The sequence below is a fragment of the Botryllus schlosseri genome, chromosome 16, assembly GCF_051294905.1.
Source record: "Botryllus schlosseri isolate E-star chromosome 16, Bs_hap1, whole genome shotgun sequence".
Lineage (NCBI taxonomy): Eukaryota > Metazoa > Chordata > Ascidiacea > Stolidobranchia > Styelidae > Botryllus > Botryllus schlosseri.
The window spans coordinates 8,240,530-8,260,851 of NC_137251.1; the positions used below are offsets into that span (position 1 = coordinate 8,240,530).

Below are 20,322 nucleotides of genomic sequence, written 5' to 3' on the forward strand. Positions count from 1 at the left end.
CTTATGGCAGGAATACGTAAGTTTGGCAACGTAATGGTAAATCGACTTTAATCAAATGTATTAGTGTTCGCTATGGTTCAATTCTTGTGAACGTTCAACTAGTAGGCCACTGGCATCTAAGTGTTAGGCTTGAAAGTTATGAAAGGCACAAAAGTCTCAAGAGAATGCAGATGTGGTATGTATACTGTATAGTTGTTGCAGATAGTTGCTAGATTTCGATATACAAATCAGTATACAGTATACACATTTTCAGAGACTTCACTACTACGAGATCATCGGGAATGTTAGTCGTCTTGCATAGCTTATTGACTTTCAGCGGATGTATTCAGCATCGTAGCTGATTCTGCTAATTTCTAACGCGCTTTGTGCTGCCGTATATGTTTTGTTTACCTGTAGAAATTAAACAATTTAATTTCTATAGTTTACCGCTACAGCTTCAGGCCATTTGCGACTGCTGTGCGCATGCCCAATGAGAAAGTATTATCAAAGGTAACGCACGTAACAAGGCAAATAAATGGGAATATTGGCAGAAGCTCGGTGAACTCAAGTAACCTATGTATCATAGTCGACCGAACGAACCATTTGCTACTTCAGTGCTCAATTCCGAAACGTGAGTTTGGTCGATTAGAATAACGGTACTGCATCGGAAACAACACTTCGGCGTACTGCTCAGTGCTAATGTATTAAGATTCGAGACGTCTCGTTTCTGACGACATATTCAATTTGCAGCTCAACGGTACAGTCTGCGTTGCAAATATGCGATTGTGTGGTGTACGATTTGCAATGCTTACAAGTACGTACATTCCGCGAAGATTCGTGGAGAACCAGTCAATTGATTGTCGGGCGGGCAGTAACGTTAAGTAGTGGTTTCCATCCCGAGCTAGGAAGCGACTGCACTCTAAATATGATGTGGTCTCAAATTGAACATGAAATCGGGAAGTTATTTTGGCCGTTGTCACTTCCTTCAGAAAGCCACAGTATTGGAACTGCAGCTAAAGGGGAATTCCAACTATCCCCAATTCCCCATTGCACGCAAGTTGCATAAATAAATTTCGATGGTTGCGCGGCTTAACCCGTTGTGAAATCGCTGGGGCGATTTGTTCGCTTCCACTTGCTCGACGCGACCTTCATATTAGTCTAGAGTCCCATCATTTTTTACATAGTGCGTGGAAAACATGATGTGCCAATCACTTTGCTGATGATGCAACAGCACGGAATCTTACAACTTCCATGTATGCTCGCCATACTTGTCGAGTTTCCGTTGTACGCTACATGTACTGTGCCTTCTGGTCTGATTGGGAATAATGTAGATGCATACGCATCAAATATGTAATAACTGGAAGGTAATGCTGAAGTAACCAAGTATTCCGGCAGGGTCATATGTCGTATGCCGTCGAAAAGGGTATGCAATAAACCCGGACAGAAGTGTAGATATATTTGATGTAGATTTACGGTGTCGGTACTTCGACAGATCGTATCATTTAACATAAAAATAGCTATAATTGCAAATTATTATTAATTATTATCAAATGCCGGTGAAGTTAATACGGCACCACCGCAACGAATCGTAATGGGTTGAGGATTTAGCGGGGTGCATTCGTCTTTGAAGTCGTTTCAAAATGTCCGGCCTGGAAATGATTGTACATAATGTACGAGTCACATGAACTGATTGTATCATTAGATTGAATGTTCTGACATCGCAACTTCAATAGGTGTAAGACAGCTTTCATGTTAAAAAATTCTTTTTCCACTTCTCTTTTGTACCTCATTTACCAAAGACTTGTTTGAAGCTGGCCCACAATGATTATGTTTATTTATGATTTTTTATGATTATTCTTCACAGTAGTGGAACTAAAACCGCAATCACACAGTGGATGCGGGGATTATACCGTTGCTTCGTGACGCGAGTGGGGCAGCGGGCTATTATCATGTACATAGGAGTTATAGCCTACGATCTACCAGGACCGTAACTTTCGCATGCAAACCCTCAAATGGGGGAGCTCGATGGGCCCAAAATTATTTCGTTGGTCGCTTGTTCGAGGATATTTATTCAACTTGAAAATGTTCGTTGCGCCCCACGCGATTTCATGTCCTGAGAGGTCTAGATATAAATACGATCAGCAAGAAAAAAATGCGCATATTTTAAATAAATAGGGATATTGGCGCAGTCGTCGATTAGCATGCATTGAACAGGACTATGACTCTAATATAAGAGGTGGGCCACAGAACATTTTCAAACCGCAAAATGGGCCTCAGCTAACAAAAGGTTGAGAACCTCTGGACTAGATATGGAGGTCGCGTCGGGAAACTGTGTCCAGCAAGTGCCAGAAATCGTGACAGCAATTTCATACCGGGTTTAGCAGCAGAGACACGTAGCCTCGTCACCATATAAATTTATTTGTACAACTATAGCGTGCAACGGGGACAGTTGAAATTTTGTTTTAGCTGCAACTGAGTAGCTACTTTAACGTGGCTTCTTGCCGGAAATAACTGCGGGCAAACTTAGACTGCATCTTATTTAGGGTGCAGTGCAGGCAGTTCTATTTTATAAGTAATCAAAGTATTCTGTTGCTCATAACTTTCAGAGCTTCAAGCTAGAAATATCCTACTTTGTATCACGTCGGCTCCCGATAGAAATAGCCATGGAACAGGTCGCAAAAAGAGAAAAAGTGGAATACAAAATCGTTATTGAGGTACAGGTGCTATTGTTTTGCATGTTCAGTTTTCCACGGACCACACTTCACTCCGTAAAACGAATCCGTAACCCGAACCCTTACTGAAGTGCCGCATGTTTTTGCTTGTCATCTCCGGTTTTCCACACGGACCTTTCTCCAAGCATCACACGTAACAGCTGTAATAGCGGACACGTTCTACTAAATTACGTTTTTGCTCGGATTTGAGCGTTAAACACATGAGCCTGTGAATACTAGCCCGAAAATTAACGCTGAACCTACACAAACCGTAACCCCAAGCCGAACCTTAGCCATATACCCATGCTCTATCGTCGCATGCTATTGTTTCGCATGCTCAATTTCCCAACATCTAAATAGAGGATACGTCCCGTACTATATGGCATTTTTGTGGCTGCAACTAATCGATTTATCATGACGATAGATAGCGACCTGCATGACACCCACCTGGCCACCACCGATAAGGCCAATGTCTTTAACAGACAGCGAACGCGTATGTCGGCGCCGGAGGAAAGGACAATGTGCTGTTCGTTGAATTGACGGGCGAAGACGGAAAAGTGACAGGACCGATACAATTAAATGAACTCGGCGGCGACAATTTCTCCAGGGGAAGTAAAGATATTTTCGTGAAGAGCGCAATAAATGTTGGATTGCCCGTTCTCGTCAAACTGGGTAGGGAGGTCGACAGCGTTTAAATCTCGATATATTGATTACGGAAAGTGTTCGATTCATAGAAGTGGGAAAGGTCAAAACTAAAGATCCTTGGGGCGTACGCCGAGTTAAAGTGTGGTTCCATGGCAGAAAAGCTGTGTTTCCGGTATATGACTGGGTTGAAACGGAATTGAGCATTCCTACCGGTAAAGGTTAGTTGTTTACACCTGAATTGTTTGACGGTAGAAATAAGTGCATCTGCGCAGTATCTCTTGTCTATTTTCCCGTCTTAATCACTGGGACCAGAATCGGTACGTTTTGACGTAACAGAAATGTTCGTCTCCACTCAAGGTCTAGCAACCCACATCGATTACAGATAAAATGAACTATGAACCAGTATATCTTATCTCTTCTAATCGTCTGGGTGCTATTGAACCAGCTATAATCATTGCCGAATTTTGTTCATTTAATTATGCGTTATATGCTTCCAAGCAAGTCACAAAAAATATAATATAAATATGCTATGAAGCGTTACCATAGCTTTTCCTCAAGTTGCTATGCCGACATGCTTGATTAGTCATATGCTTGTTACTAATCATACTAAGTCACAAATCTCACAATACGACGTTACGCGTATATGGAGAGGAAATGAATATATACATTGTACAGTCAGATAACTGTCAACGTGCATACGACTATAGGGCTGGCGACAACGATTTGAACACTGGAATTCGAGTCGAGTATTGATTGAAAACTATTTTATCACCAGAAATTATCGTTTCGACGCATTTCCCGTCTATGGAATGCATGTATGTCTTTATTATCACGACACCGAAAACGTGCACATTGTATGATGGTACCTTGGAGGGAGCGAAATTACCACAAAGCGCTATAGTCAATGGTACACTCATAGCGACTTATATCGCGTCGTAAATCCTATACGTGCCTACTGCCTGCTTAAATCGATTCGAAATTGAATCAGTCAGATATTCGACTCTGCCCTGCCCACCCTCATGTGGCACTTCTTCTTGCACGGCCATTCGTTTTACGCGGCGTTTGTCTCCTTTTCTCGGAGTACTCAAGTAGGCTTTCCTACCTGCACCGCTTACTCAAGTTGTTACGTTTTAGACTACATCCTCTTCTACTTGAACAGATATCAGTGAAATCGACCTATACGTTTTACAATTTACAAGTAGGCATTTTGGGATGAGTTTTCATCACCTATACGAGTGAAATTGTCATACGAACCCCGTGAAATAGCTCCAGTATCGCGGTAACTGAATATAATGACGAAGATTCTACATATATGTAGTGTCATTAGTAGGGCGATTTTTTGGACCTAAAAAACGGAAGTTTTTGTCCCCAAAAAATCAAAATTTAGACTTTTTTACCTTAAAAAACTTATTAAATGACGAAATTTTGCCCGCATGTATGCAAATTCAGTGTTTTCGCGCATAATTTTAGAATTGTACTACTAATCTAATCATTTCTGTTTGGAACTGTCTATCCTTACGAAGAAGTTTATCCGGAAAAAACTTTTTTGACTTGAAAACTGACCAATTTTTACATGAAAAAACCTTATATTAACGAAATCTGGACCTATGAAGAATTCCAGTTGCTACATCACGCATTATGGTAGACATAATTGAAATTTGCTGTAATACAACGAAAGATACTTTCCTACATTCTCGGGTCCTTACTAGGTAGCTTGCCAAGTAGGGAGAGAGGAGTTCAACAGCAGCAGTTGTTGGCTGGCAATACTGAAATAGTGCTTGCACTGCTGGTGACACATCGTGTTGCTTCATTCTGACAATGTCGTCTACATTACAATTTTTCCATCATGCTCTTCTTGATATAAGAACCAATGCCCATTCAGTCTTGCTTCGGTTAGGATATTGCGGTAAGTTGAACATAACACCATATCAACCTATTCGCTTCATTTGACCTTTTTATGATTCACAATGAGCAGACGATTGGCCGTCGACAACGCTAGGCCTATAAAGTAGGCTACAAGATGTAAAATGTCAAAGGATAAGTTCACCGACTGTATAAACATCTATGACACAAACGAAATCCAGGTTGCAAAAACAAATTATGACTTTGTAAACAATTTTGACAATTAATTTTTGACCTATAACGCAACAATTTTGACAAAATTTTGATTTCGAAAGTGGCCACGTCCGATTAACCGCTTAAAGTATGGGACCCCTGGGCGGATTCTACTTTTGACACTCCTTCTACTTGCTCAATTTTCACACTTTCGTTTCTACTTCCATTCCGCGTAGCTTTTTCATTCCTCGCGAATTACTAATTTTACTTGTAATTGAGTAGAATTTACAGCGTTAACTCTACTCTACGTTTCAGCTGCCCCGCACCACAAGGTAGGCAACGCGCACGTCCTGTCCGTACTGAAGCGCGAGGTGGAACACGCGCGGGTGCGACTGCCTTGGGTGCGCCGCCCGGGTCCCACGGACCCCACCAGGAGTTTGCCGAGGTACATCGACGCCGTTGCGATGACGGAGGTCCCGCTGATATTCAGACCGACCGAACAGTGGACGCTGTCTTTCGGGCAGAATTCGGTACCAGCGGGCGTGCGGAAGGCCATGGAATTTCTTGCCAGTAATTTTGTCTGCTGTTTCCTTTATTTTTGTTTTCATAGCGTAGGCTACTGCATATACACTGTAAATACAGGGTTGGAAATAGATGCATAACGTGCATTCACCTCGTTCCCGCCATAGCATAGGCTACTGCATATACAATGTAAATACATGGTTGGAAATACATGCATAACGTGCATTCAACTCGTTTCCGCCATAGCATAGGCTATACTGCATACACACTGTAAATACATGGTTGGAAATAGATGCATAACGTGCATCCACCTCGTTTCCGCCATAGCATAGGCTACTACATATACACTGTAAATACGTGGTTGGAAATAGATCCTTAACGTGAATTCAACTCGTTTCCGCCATAGCATAGGCTACTGCATATACACTGTAAATACGTGGTTGGAAATAGATGCATAACGTGAATTCAACTCGTTTCCGCCATAGCATAGGCTACTGCATATCCACTGTAAATTAGCGTTGCAGAGCCGATTTAAATTTTTAATTTATAAGGAAAATAAAAATAAAAATCCAAATTTTTCTGTCAACCCCATGAAATTATTGAGTTGTCTTCAAAGACGATGCAAAACAAATTTAACTCAATTCCAACTAGTAGAAGCGGAGTTATTTGAGTTTTTCGTTGATAATTTTCGGATTATCCACCTATCTGCGCCTTATCGGTGTGGCAAGAAGAGAACCTATGCTCCACTCCAGGGATATATGACACTTTTTCCGGAAAGTGCCGTTTACACGATTTCTACCCTACACGCTATGGTGAAAATCGTCATGGTGCACGATTTTCGTTCACACTGTTTAAGTATCTGTATATAGGCTTGAGTGCGCAGTTATATAAGGCGGAGATCCGACATCATATTTCTATAGGTCAAATGCGTCCAGAGTGTCAAATTAACTCGATACGCGGGTTGCGAATGAGGTCTCCCGCGGGAAGTGTTTATATGGATGCTATAAAACCGCCGATAAAACATAAATCCTCTAACCAGAAGGCGGTGTGAGTCACCACGTAGTCGACAAAGATCCGCCAATTTTAACTTAATTCGCCGTCAGTGTTGAGCAACTAGAAAGTTTTCAGCTATTCCAAATTAGATTAGAAATAAAATTACTGATGTCGCTAAGAGTTAATGCTCATTGCTCATAAGCACTAGATGGTCAAATGTCTACACTAGGCTTGGCTCGCTTCGCACTATACAATTACCCAATGGCCTTTTCAGGAAAACCCGAAATTAGAGCATAGAAACATTTCACAAATATTTCAGCATATTTCCAAAATTGCTCAAATGCATAAATAGTGAGATCTGACACCCTTAATTGCCCAACACAAGAATCCGACTCGTAAGTATAGGTTTTACATCTGAGCATACTAAGTTACACAACGTAACCTAAGAGAGGGTCATATATTATTGTCCGTGCGGCAGCAATCATCGGCTCACACCGTCTGTCCGTTTCAGTGACGCAGTCGCAGCTAAACAGTCTGGAAAGCTACCACATGCTGTACAAGGTCTTCGAAGAACCAGGAAAACGATCGAAATTCCTCGACAGGTGATCACTGGACCGTAACGTGGCACCGGGCAGTGACGTCACGTCGGTGTGAAATCTATTTCAGGTGGCGGTCTGACGATGAGTATGGAAGGCAGCAATTGAACGGGATCGCACCGACTTCGCTGGAGAGGTAGAAAGTCTCGTTTCAGTAGCAAGAACACCTGTTGTCTCGACGACTCTAATTTCTGCGGTCTCATAATTAGACCGAATGACGTGCTCGTATCTTGTAGGGCGGTGGTTCTCAAACTTTTTAGAGCGCGACCCAGCGTTGTAAGGTAATCAAGTCACAAGGTTTCAAGTCAAAAGTCGATAATAACTTTATAGTTTAGATTCGAGTCAAGTCGAGTCATTTTCATTCCGGCACCGAGTCCAGGTCGGGGTGCAGAGGATCGAGTTCAATTCCAAGTCATCGTGTTCATTGATGATCAATGATCAGGCTCGAGTTCAAATCATGTTCATCTCACCTTTTTACAACTATGCTTGGGTGCTATCGAATACCTCGCATTCATAATACACCAATTTCCCTCACTCTTAACAGTCTCCTGTACCATTTTCAAGTATCAGTACTGATAGACGAAAAGCCAACAATGTGGTAACTTGCGGCGAGGTAACCAAGTGTTATAATCCACGGCTGCAGTACCTATCGGTTGTAGTCGATCGTGAATACCACAGACAATGTGGCAACTTTACTATTTTTCGAAGTTGGCTGTTTAAGTCTCGAGTCATATGACTTATAGTCCCAAGTCATGCGCAATGACTTGAGTTTAATAGTCGTTTCAATACACAACATGATTCAAGTCGAGTCACCAAAAAGTCTGACTCGAGTCATTACAACCCTGGCGCGACTGAAATCGGTGTTTTATTAACGCCTCGCACGTCGAAAGAAGTGCATACGTGATAGTGTGCTACGTTTTTACGTGCATTCACGAAATAGAGTAGGTGCGGACATTTACAGTACGCATACCTACATGTACACACTTTCCCGCCAACACCACTGGTTGTTTCAAGTGTCACATTGGCTACAATACATCGCGAGGTGATAAATCGATTTTAATGCTAATTTTCAAATCTGCGTTTGCATTTGCGAAGCTTCTGTATACGACTTCATAGACCGAAGAAACTGACCAAAGTATGAAAATGTACAATCCTAATATTTACTCGCTTGTTACGGTACTTGAAAAGGGTCATCTTCGCGGCAACGGTTACTCTATAGTTCGCTTTTGTGAAAACGCTCACAATGTCAGATAGCAAATTTGTCATCGTCAGCCATGAACATTACATGTCATCTTTTGTATCAATAAAAGCTCATAATCTCCCTATACCTTTTATATTCCATAATGAAATTGCTGTTTGTGAACTCATACATACTGCAAAGCGTGAAGTCGAATTTATTATGTGCATAGTCATAGTCGAACTAGTGATTTCGCTGATACAACACGCCGTAATGCCCATCTCGCAGATGCACGACGATTCCTGAAACCTCCCAAATAACCGACGCACACGTGCCGACAAATTTGCTTGGTGGAAAGAGTTTGTCTGAAGAAATGAAGGTTGTATACAGGATCGGAGCTTCACCTCGCATATACAAAAGTTTAACTTATTCCAATGCATCTTCACTTTATCGGTGTAGGCCGGTAAAGTCTACATGGCGGATTTCACCACTATCATCAGGAATGTGAATCGCAACAAAGACAAATACGGCAACCAGCTGTATTGTCCCGACTCGATATGTCTGTACCACGTGAATTGCAGCGGCGATCTGCTTCCGGTCGCTATCCAGTTGGTTCCCGGAGATCCGGATACTATCTTCACTCCGGAGGACTCGGAATTGGATTGGTTGTTGGCGAAGATGTATCATAAAGTTGCGTTCGGCTGCTTGCACGAGGTAAATAGGCATTCGTGTATTCGTGTATGTAACGCAGTGGTTCTCAACTGTGTCTCTAGTTAACCACTGGGGTTGGCTGGACCAGTCTCCAGAGACCAAGACACATACCTACATACAGAACAGACGTCACACTCATTTGCAGTCAATATTCATAAGTCTTCTTCATCGGAAATTTCGCTCCACACTACAGCAATTGAACTTGCTTATGAATCGTCTAACTTCACAGCGACGGGACGTTAAGTGCATACAGAAACCACGTTTCACTTGAAAATAACAAATATGCAAAGGGTAGTTCTTCAGATTATAAAAACTGATGTAGAAGTAGTATTTAAATGATGGTATTTATTAAAACAAGGAGTGTAACCTATACTTGAGTAAACTACGGAAATGTAGAAGTACTTCGTTGCTGATGAGCTCTAGCTTTTAGAGCTTGGGTTATTAATAAGGCAGGTTTTCGCAACCTTTTTTTACAGCTTCCGACAGCTTCCTAGATACTCATAATCAATGTACTATGATGTTTGAAGCTGTTTGGAGGGATTTTATAGTGCAACTTTTTGCAACTTTTCTCTATTTTTCATGCCAATTTTTACTGCAACTTTTATCAAATATTGCGTTGAAATGTAAAGGAGTGATTTATAAACATGCTGTAAAATATTTTTAGTATAATTCTATTCTCTTTGATTTACAAAACAAAGAGCTATATGATGGCCTAGCTGCATCTCACTGTTATGTATGACACAATGGTTTGCAAGCAAGAAGTTGAACTACCCCTGCCAAGCACGACCGTGTCCGAGCAATATGTAAATAGTTCGTTCTATTAATTCTGTCGTTTAAATTTGAAATAGTTTCCCATCGCCGAGAGTGAGTTTCTGTGTAATGCCTTGGGTCAAGCTTGCAGACCTAGGGTTTGGGCTGTGTTATTTATCTTGTCTTAGGGGGAGGAGGTTATAGCTATGCTGTTTGGCTTTTGGGGGGTAATTTTTCTCGCAATGCGTAATTTTCTTGCTATGCGTCGAATTTTTGGCGGTTTCGCCAGATCGTGCGTTAAATGGCCATAAAGTAACAAATTTGATAGCTGTGCAGGAACTAGGTTAGACAACGGAACCTTTTGAGCATCTCATACCCTGTGATAATTGAACAAAAATTATAAATGCAACTTTTTACTTCAACTTTTGTTAAAATTAAATGCAACCTTCTCGCGATTTTAGTGCAACAAAAACTTGCCTTAGTTATTAAAGTATGGGCCACCACCCAAACATGGGCCGCGACGGCACCAAAGCGATCGCTTAACGTGTATGCAATATTCCTTTAATTTCCTACAATGAAATTTTTCTTCGCGCTTTGCATATATTGCAATTTATTTTTTATCCCCTCTTGGCCCACGCGATCAGATTTACCGATAGAGCTGAGGGAGGTGGTGACTTGACTATTTCGCGCCGGCCTCCTAGGCGCCTATGGACAATATATATATCGATGCTTTCAGCCAACATGCGGCTGTAATTTTTGGCCAAGGTATTACTTGTAAACACACTGCGCGGGGTCGTATGTTGGCCGAAACTTCATAAGTTTTTTTTTAAATAAATGATGCGTACATTGTCTTGGGGCGCGGAGGGTTCAATTAAAAGCAGCCAATTAGTTACATTAAATCGCGCGAAGAAGATTTTGAGTCGTATCAATTTCCCTATATACCTAAATTTCCCTCAATACGCTGTATTTTATGTTGATTTGCGAAATAATTTTAGCCCCCCTTCGAGCTCGGGCCACCCCTATTGGAGGGTTTAGGGTTCGGCAGTTCCTGCCCTGCTTGTACGCTGGGACGTGGGAAGGTGTGCAGGTAGGCACGTAGCATTTATAACCGCCGTGTAAATCGGAAATAAGCAATGTTTTCGTGGACCACCCTTTGGGTGTGATTACACACGCTTTTCGCTGGGAGTGCAATGTTATGTAATCTATATAATGTATATTGTGCCTGTGGATGATAGACTAAATCGGATTCTGCTTCCATTTTAGTGGTACTATCATTTTGCACTGACGCACGGCGTCATGGAATCCTTCGCTGTCGCAGTGTTCCGAGACCTACCTCGGTCTCACCCTATTTACAAGCTGCTGAGACCGCATCTGCAAACGGTTACAGTGATCAACGTTCTCGCCAGGCAGAACCTCATTCTGGCCAGCTCCAGCGCCAACAAGGCGCTGGCACTTGGTAATTCAAAGTTGCCTTGGTCGAAACGGAAGCTACGGTCTTTTGATTCGCAATAATCTCTTCTAGAGGGAGAAGACACCGCACGCGAAATGTTCAAAACTTTCGATATGGAGGATTTGAAGATCCCGGAGTTGCTGAAGAAAAGAGGTGATTTTGTCAAGTCGAATTTATTCGCTGCAATACAGAAGCGTAGATGCACAGGCTATACTTATAATTTTTAAGACCATTCACCGCGAACAATACTGGGAGTGGACTCAGTTTCGGAGTTTAAATAATTTCCGATTACACTCTTTCTTCACACCTTTGAGTAGACAAATCTTGAGGACTTGCGGCGAAACGTTACCCGAATATCCTCCCTGACTACTTCGCAAAGACCTGTACGATCTCAAGTACTTTCCAATTGCTTCACCACTTCTACATTCACTTGCCCATTTACATGGGCGAGATCAGGCCCACTATGAATATCGGAGGTGGTCAGTAATGACGTACTTCTACATTTCCGAAGTACTCAAATAGTTTTTTTTTCCTATGTAGGAACCTACTCAAAAAACTGGTTATGTTTTAGAGATCATACTTTCGCTTCTGCTGAAACTACTGACTTGAGTACTTTTCGGACATATATTTTCCAATTCCTATTGTATAGTACTCGTTGTATGTCTTGGAAATCAGTACTTCAGGGGAAATGTACCAAGTTATACTTCTACTTGTGCTTGAGCCGAAATTCATTACGTTACTTCTACTTGTACTTTGAATACCGATGATGACAACTTACACCATCGCTGCTGAATATATCTCTTTTAATTTGCGCACTTGTCTAGGTTTGCATGACCCGAAGCTCCTTCCAAAATTTTACTATCGTGACGATGCTACGAAGCTTTGGGAAATCATCGAACACTTCGTTTCGACTATAATCCGGCATTACTACCCTGTCGAAGAAGTCAGTATATCATGTCAACGTTATATACCTCAAACTATATGCTCTATATAGCTGGGGTATAATTACATGGTCCGAGAGCGTCCTGGTTCAGTGTAGTTGAATTGCTATTTCCAACACTCATTTGGTACCTGAATGGTTGCTGTTGTTTGCGGTATTCATGATGTTTGTCGACTACTATGGTCATTTACACCAGTCCAATTTTCTTCATTTTTATTCCGTAAATGCCGACCTGAAGCACGGCCCACTTCTACAGGCTTTTATAAGACACCGCTTACACGGATGTGTTGGCGAGGAGGAGCCTAGATAAACCTCCAACACTTATAGGTAGGGATTCTGGAGTCGACCTCGATCGGAGTCGAACCGCCAAGCCATTGGTGTTGCAGCTGTGGATCATACCACTACGCGCTATCTCGCCACACATTCTGAACGGTGTATGATGTAAAGCTGAACAATTGCGCAATATACGTTAGGGCTGTTCAAAAATATCTTTTTTTCCCGGATTCCAGCCATTCAGTGAATAAATTGTCAGGTTACCCTAAAAATCGCTGCACAACCAAATTTGGTTCAATTGTAACAAGTATAGGACTCTGCAGATCCAATTAAATTTTTTGATTAATTAGGGAAAATTAAAAAAAAACTACAAATTTTTCTGCCAACCTCATGGAATTGTTGAGCTGTCTTCAAAGACGATGCAAAACAAATTTGACTCAATTCCGACCAGTAGAAGCGGAGCTATGTGAGATATTCGATGATAATCCGCGGATTATCCACAGATAGAGGATAATCCTAGGATTATCAAGGATAAACTCACAAAACTACACTTCTACTGGTCGGAATTGAGACAAATTTGTTTTGCATCGTCTTTGAAGACAGCCCAACAATTTCATGGGGTTGACAGCAAAAATTGAATTTTTTTTTTTTTAATTTTCCCTAATAAATTAAAATTTTTAATTGGATCTGCGGAGTCCAATGCTTGTTAAAATGGAACCAAATTTGGTGTGGAGCGTTTTTATGAAAACCTGACAATTTAATAAGTGAATGGCTGGAATCCGGAAAAAAAGTTATTTTTGAACAGCCCTAATATACATGCGAGGTATCAAAAATTGTCAAATACAGTTCAATATCGTCTATAGTCCTCTTGTAGACCAGTGCTCTCAATCCTTTTTGTGGTCGCGGCCCAAGTTCGGATTTTCCGTGGTGAAGCTCTAAATTTTGTAAGCCAATTACTGAAAAAGGTCGACGTCTTCTCGACACACAGTTTGAAGACAGCTGCATGTCTGACGAGCTATGTGGCCCACTGAAAACCACGCCATGGTCCATATGTTGAAAACCTCTGGGGTAGATTATAATAGGCTATGCTATACCTATACGTGACAAACTTCTAACGCCTTCACGTCAGGACGTTGTGGCCGACAGATTCTTGCAAGACATGATGGATGATCTTGCCACCGAAGGCATTGGCTGGGAAGATGAGAAGAACCGCAAGGGTTTGCCGTTTCCTCTGCGCACAGTCGATCAACTGGTAAGAAGGCGGGCGAAACGCCAAATGTCAAGCGCTTATTCATTGGTCAAATTATCATTTAGTGGCTGCACTGGTCTCGTTTATTTGTGGTATTCTTCGTGTTTTTGATTGCAATGGTCATTCACATACCAGGCCGATATTCTTTATTCCGATACTCTTTATTCTAATTCCGTAGCTGCCGACTTATAGCACGTCCCACCTTTGGTTTTTTTTGAGACAACGCTGACGCGGATCAGATGGTGGCGATATTTCCGTTGTCAGTAATGTTAGCTGGAATGGTACATCTTTCAATTCTAATATCGTCACCTACGAATGATTACAAAAAGTATGCGACGCCTCGACCAAGGCAAATCGCTACTTCTACTTGTAACTGAGCACAGATTTACAGTATTAGTTCTACTTCCACCTGAGTAGCAATGATGACTATAGTTTACCAACTCTTGGAACATTGAATCGCCAATATAATGACTGGAGTGTACGATGATGGTAAATTGAAAACAGCCACGGTGCTTCTTCAACAATTGTCGAACTATCACTGTCCGAAAATCTGCGTATAGTTCTTGCTGGACCGAACGTAAATAACTATTCCTATTGAATCCAACTTTTGACTCCATTCTTTTTGCACTTTATCGTTTGATATGCAATTTGATCTTTGCCCTTCGTGATAGTGTAAGCTGTAAGCGAACACTGTAAGCGAATGCTCGTTATACTGGCCTGGTGTTTTGCAGATTCAACTTTGCACGTCCGTCATCTTCACCAGCTCTGTGCATCACTCCGCCGTTAATTTCCCGCAATTCGATCAGTACAAATACGTTCCGAACAACCCGTTTGCCATGATGCAACCGCCACATAAAAAGGGCGAGGTAAGCTCGTCTGCAGATTGCTGGCGCATAGCATGTTACATCCGTAAACCGACGAATTCCTGTGATTTTACGAGTAATCACCGGTTGTGATTTCGCCTTCACGCACTTCCTGAGCATTCAACCGTTTGGGAAGTGTCAATACCGGAATATGAAAGACTTATCATCGACTTATCGGTATAGCCGACTCGAGGTCAACTTAAGCATGAACTAAACATTGAACATGGCTGCTGCGTCCTTAGCGCGTCTGAAATGATCATGCCATCAAGTATAGCAATGCGTATTTCACCCATGCGCAAATTATTCAGGCGACAATGGAAAGAATATTGAAATCACTGCCAGGTGTGGAGCAGTCTTTAATCGGAATTGCCATCACCGCTTCTTTGTCAAGCTACGCACCAGATGAGGTTGGTCAAGCTCAGTTATATTTTCATAATATACTTTGACCACCTTGCAGTAGGCAACGGATTGCTGATTTCCGGGACACGGGGCTATATTAGCGATGTGGTAGTAGGAGTAGCTACCTATATGTTCAATTGTTCATGGATCAAACTATTCATTGATGTCGGATGAGTATTAGTAACGCATTCTGTCTACTGAACGGAATGCTGTAAGCAACATATGTAGCACCTAGTCGAAAACTCATTGCTCATGCAGCCCCGACAAAAAACTTCACATGTAAAATCTGCAAATATTCTGCGTTTACTGTTTCCGAGGACGCATGCGTCACAAATACATTTGTAGTTACGTCATAAGCTACAATCGGGCTGCAATTGACTGCAATGTCGTTACTCTGCGGACCTAGTGTTGCTTCTTGCACGTTAGCGAATAGTATTGCAGGTGAAATCGCACATTTATTTTTATCTTCTCAAAGTTTCGATGTGTTGCGATATTTATCCAATAAATCAAAATCGGTCAAAAGAAGGTGCAAATGGAACCAAAATAGCGTTCTTCGACTTTGTTATAGAATGTAGATCAGAGGTCTCAAACTCAAATGTGCTCGACGGCCAATTTCTTAGTTTTGATGACGCCGCGGGCCGCACCTCCAATAATAGGGATATTCAACGCAGAATTTTCAAGTAGGCCTTTTTTGACGGGAGCTTGAAGACAGGCATTCCAGAAACATCATGAATATGTAATTTACTATCGTACTATTCACGCTTGACATGGAAAGAAATCATATTTTCAAATATTTGAATAAAATTGATTTTATGCCGGGCATTATTTATTGAAATAATGAGTTATAGACATCATGCGAGAGGATGCATCATGACCAATGTTCCCTCTAAGCTGCGCACGTGCGCAAATGCGAAGTACTGACAAGGTCTCTGCGCACAGAAAATCCAAGTTGCGCACGAAAATCCGAAGAGATGACAGTGTTTTAGTCGTTTCGCACTGTTTTCCATGGATCTGCGCAGTGAGTTGGTGAGTCTGGGCAGATGCGTCAAAAATTAGAGGAAGCATTGCTCATGACATCGTCAAACTGTCGGGTTATAATATTGCAGCTAGAAAACCTTGGACGTGCCACAATTTTATGTATAATATTTTAAAATCTACTGAAGATTGATCTGATATCAGAGCATTTGAGCGGTGTAGCGTAATCCGGGTTATGATATAGTCGTGATAAGTATAGGCTATTGTTGCTATGTCATTGCCAAAGTCAAATTAAAGCAGCGTCATATTTTGCCTTCGATTATTATTGGAACATATCAATAACAACTTGAATATAATCAGTATTGAACCATAGTAATAACATTATTTCTTAACCTTAGCGATCGTACCCCTCGTGCTTCCAATAAGATTTCTCGTAGCCCCTGTTCATTTTCAACACAATTTCTGATTGTACCTATATTAAAATTAGAAAGCCCATATACGTAAAATCGCGCGTAGCGCGAAGACCATTTTCCAGTTGAGTAAATTGGCAAGAAAATATTCCCCAGCATATAGGCCTAATTCCACAATGCATCTTGTACCCCATGATGTGGTGCTCCGTGCCCCGAAGGGGTCTACGGACCCTGGTTAAGAATATAAATGTTCAATCGCCCATGAATTCATTGGTGTTACAGCTGTGGAGCGTACTACTACCTTACTCGCCACCGATAATAACATGGATAAAGATATAAAGATATCAGACAACACGTAACATGTAACCAACTATACGTCACGGGGTCACATAAGACCAATGGTTGCCATACTGACCTGATTAGATAGCTATATATACCCTACGCAACGCAAGCTACCACCTTTTGATATAATTACTGTTCCCCATGACAATTTCATATAGACTGTTACGTCCGTAGGATTGCCAAGTCAACGTTCCGCGTCGCAAGTCCTTCTCCAATTTTAACGTTTGACTCGACTCAACTCGAGTAATTTTTATTTAATCACCCAGTCATTCCGAAATCGAGTAATTTTACGAAAGATCGCACAAAACCAAATCACAATATTTTCAATCACGAATCATCAACGGGTCATGTTTTTTCATCATGAACTAGAATTGTGACGTAATAGCTGATCTTCTACCACATGGTAGCTCTTAAAAGTGATGTGGTAGTGTAGTTTGTTGAGATTTCAGTGTTTTTATAGCAGTTTTAGGTTGAACTTCAAGTTCTTATATCTAAAAAAGATATGTGGCACTGGAATACATTGTCCAATACTTGAAAATCCAAAATGCCGTCGCGGGCCGCACAAAATGCTCTCGCGGGCCGCGTGTTTGAGACCTCTGATGTAGATTATGTGATTGATGTCGTCAGATATCTTAGGAGAGGCAATTTATCCACGGAAAAGGCAAAAAAATACGTAATGCAAATATTTTTAACAGCACTGTATATGAATAATGAACATGTATATATCCTGTATTTTATTGAATGCATAATGCATGTTTGTATCCTGTATTTTATTGAATCCACTCTCGTAGACTTGTGAGTTGACACATTGAAACAAGGCTTCATCGTATAGATTTTTCGATTCCTTCGAAAATTTTCACGTGTAGATTCTCCTGGGCGATTACCCGGTCAAACTCTTCGTGGACAAGGAAGCGAAAGCAGCCATAAAGGAATTTCGAAGACAGCTTGACAACTACGCGAAAGACGTGAGAAAGCGAAACAGCGAAGTCCAGTACCCTTACAAATGGCTTCTCCCAGGGAAAATTGCAAGCAGTATATCGATTTGATTTTGCGTGTAATGAATGTAACTGTGGCATGTATTAATCATTTGCGTGGTGTTTGGGTTTGGAAGGTAGTTGGGTGATGATGCAGCAAGTGAGATGGTTCGGGGTTCTTATAGTTTTCTTACACGGAGCATTTCCGCGTTGCGTTCTGATTACTATCGACACTACCGTCGTCTCGCGGACGGGCGCAGCAATCTCTGAGAACAAGTAGGCCTACATTTCAACCCGGTACGTTCGACAATGTGGCGTAATTAGATTTATGCTTATTTGCTCGATATCCAGGCATCAGTCGGCGCTTTTCTTGCCCTAAAACTACCAGTCCGAATAAGGCCGCTATATCACCTCTCGTCTTCACTCCAGCTAGGAAGCTATATTATTATGACAGAATTCATTTATTAGTAAATTAAGGCTGCATACGCAGCAACGGAACAGCGAGTGCAAATCTTGGCTAGGCTGTCGTCATGCACCAACATAATATTACATATCGGAAATCGATCTTGCCTTCATTATCATCAGTATATTAATAATTTTATGCTTTCAAAAAGGTCTAACCATTGCGATACAATGAACGGAGATGGAGTTGTTGAAACATGGTCATGGTCATAGTAACGCCCACCAGGGCCTAGCTCAAACCTGGGCAAAGTGCGACCCGCGAAGCTATTCTGTGCGGCTCGCGGAAGGTTGCTTGAAATTCAAAACATAGAACTTGCTTTTTGAATAGCTAAAACCACAGGGTGCATCGACTAAACTGGAAATTCATTTACTTTGAAGCCTGTTCATTAATATGACACAATTACGCTGCCTACGTACCTCGCATGCGTAATCCAAATTCAAAATAAAGGCAATGAGGCAAAGTATGAGTAGCAATTAAAGTTACAAGAAATCACTCTTTCGATATAGTTTAGTTTAAACCTTCATTGTTGCCATTGTCACATTGCGCATTATATGGTATGTCTTCAACATCCCTAATTCGTAAAACAAGTCAATCAGTGCTCGCGATTACTATGACTCATGATATCTATCACCTATAAAAGATTAACGGGCATGCCAAAAACTGAAATTAAAAGGTTTAAACTTTAGAGCACTAAATAATTGTATACTGGAGTCAGGAGTAGAACCTTCCTCTTAGTTTTTGCCGAGCATCTCGCCGAGATTAAGATTTTAATTAAAGTCGGTCTCGTGACAAAAGCACGGAACACTTGATCAAGGGAGGGCGAAGTTCAAAAAAGCTGCTAGCTTCGCTCAACATCGCGCTATTTAAGCTGCACACTGCTCGGAAGTTGGCGAGATAGCGTAGTAGTAAAATCCACAGCTACAGCACCAATGGGTTGCGGGTTCGAGTCCGACCGAGATCTCATTCGCCTGAGCAGTGTCTTACAAAAAGCCTAGAAATGGGCCGTGCTGCAAGTCGGCAGATACGGAATCAAATATGAGCAATATCGCCCTGGTGTTAATCACCATAGTATAGTCGACACACACCATGAATACAACAAACAAACTGCTCGGAAGGCTGCGACCAAGAAGATAGGATTTGTACTATTGCATATACATTTCAGTGAAGTGTTTCTCGAACTGGGGGGTCGTGAAAGCATCAGAAGAGGAGCGTGAAGCCGAAGTTTAATAAACAATTGGTTCGCGTCCCGCGCGATTTACCCACAGCTTATGGTTATTTATTTCTCTGTGTATTGTCCGACTTTGATATTTCCGAATTCTCTCATCAGCAGTCATAACCTTCCATGTCATCAAACTATCCGTTGGGATTGCTAGCATTCTGGTTGCACTTTTTAATAGTTTGTGAAATCATGATGAGGGGGGCGCGAAATATCTCACTATCATACAGGGAGGCGCGTCTAAAAAGTTTGAGAATCACTTCTATAGCGTCTTAATAGAAGAACGTAGATAGGGGTTTGAAGAGAGTTGAAAATGTATCATTTTTAACATTGTTTCGAATCATGACGGCAAATAGATATTTTTTAAATTAATCTTGTCTTTCTCACTACCTAACATCAACACAGTCACTGTGCAGAATTTATTAACAGCGTAATTTAGAAATGAAATTAAAATGCTCTGGAGAATATAGCTAAAAATTTTTCACTCGTCCCGCCAACGTCTTTTCTATTTCTCATTTGGCCTGCGGAGGAAAATAATTGCCCACCCCTGGCCTAGCTAGACGACGCAAAGAAGAGACGTACCCGTACGTACACTGTACAGTGTACACTAAATGAAAAGTAAGAAAGGA

The 20,322-nt window shown here is 41.5% G+C and overlaps 1 protein-coding gene across 1 annotated transcript; it reads left to right on the forward strand.

The window, feature by feature from the left end:
- Nucleotides 1-69: 69 nt before the first annotated feature.
- Nucleotides 70-18,123, forward strand: LOC145458531 (allene oxide synthase-lipoxygenase protein-like). Its single transcript, XM_080336933.1, has 16 exons — nucleotides 70-610; nucleotides 2,586-2,693; nucleotides 3,173-3,362; nucleotides 3,425-3,553; nucleotides 5,706-5,960; nucleotides 7,417-7,507; nucleotides 7,572-7,637; nucleotides 8,967-9,057; nucleotides 9,138-9,392; nucleotides 11,403-11,595; nucleotides 11,662-11,742; nucleotides 12,414-12,532; nucleotides 13,932-14,054; nucleotides 14,783-14,917; nucleotides 15,223-15,321; nucleotides 17,907-18,123. The coding sequence occupies exons 2-16, from the start codon at nucleotides 2,643-2,645 to the stop codon at nucleotides 18,084-18,086; spliced, it is 2,058 nt and encodes a 685-aa protein (XP_080193059.1). The 5' UTR covers nucleotides 70-610; nucleotides 2,586-2,642; the 3' UTR covers nucleotides 18,087-18,123.
- Nucleotides 18,124-20,322: the final 2,199 nt, after the last annotated feature.

What these genes read in the sequence shown, in the direction of transcription:
- LOC145458531 (XM_080336933.1), top strand. Translation starts at nt 2,643, where the DNA reads ATGGAACAGGTCGCAAAAAGAGAAAAAGTGGAATACAAAATCGTTATT. An exon ending in AATACAAAATCGTTATTGAG is followed by an intron (nt 2,694 to 3,172) that starts GTACAGGTGCTA and finishes TGTCTTTAACAG; the next exon opens with ACAGCGAACGCGTATGTCGG. An exon ending in CAACAAGGCGCTGGCACTTG is followed by an intron (nt 11,596 to 11,661) that starts GTAATTCAAAGT and finishes AATCTCTTCTAG; the next exon opens with AGGGAGAAGACACCGCACGC.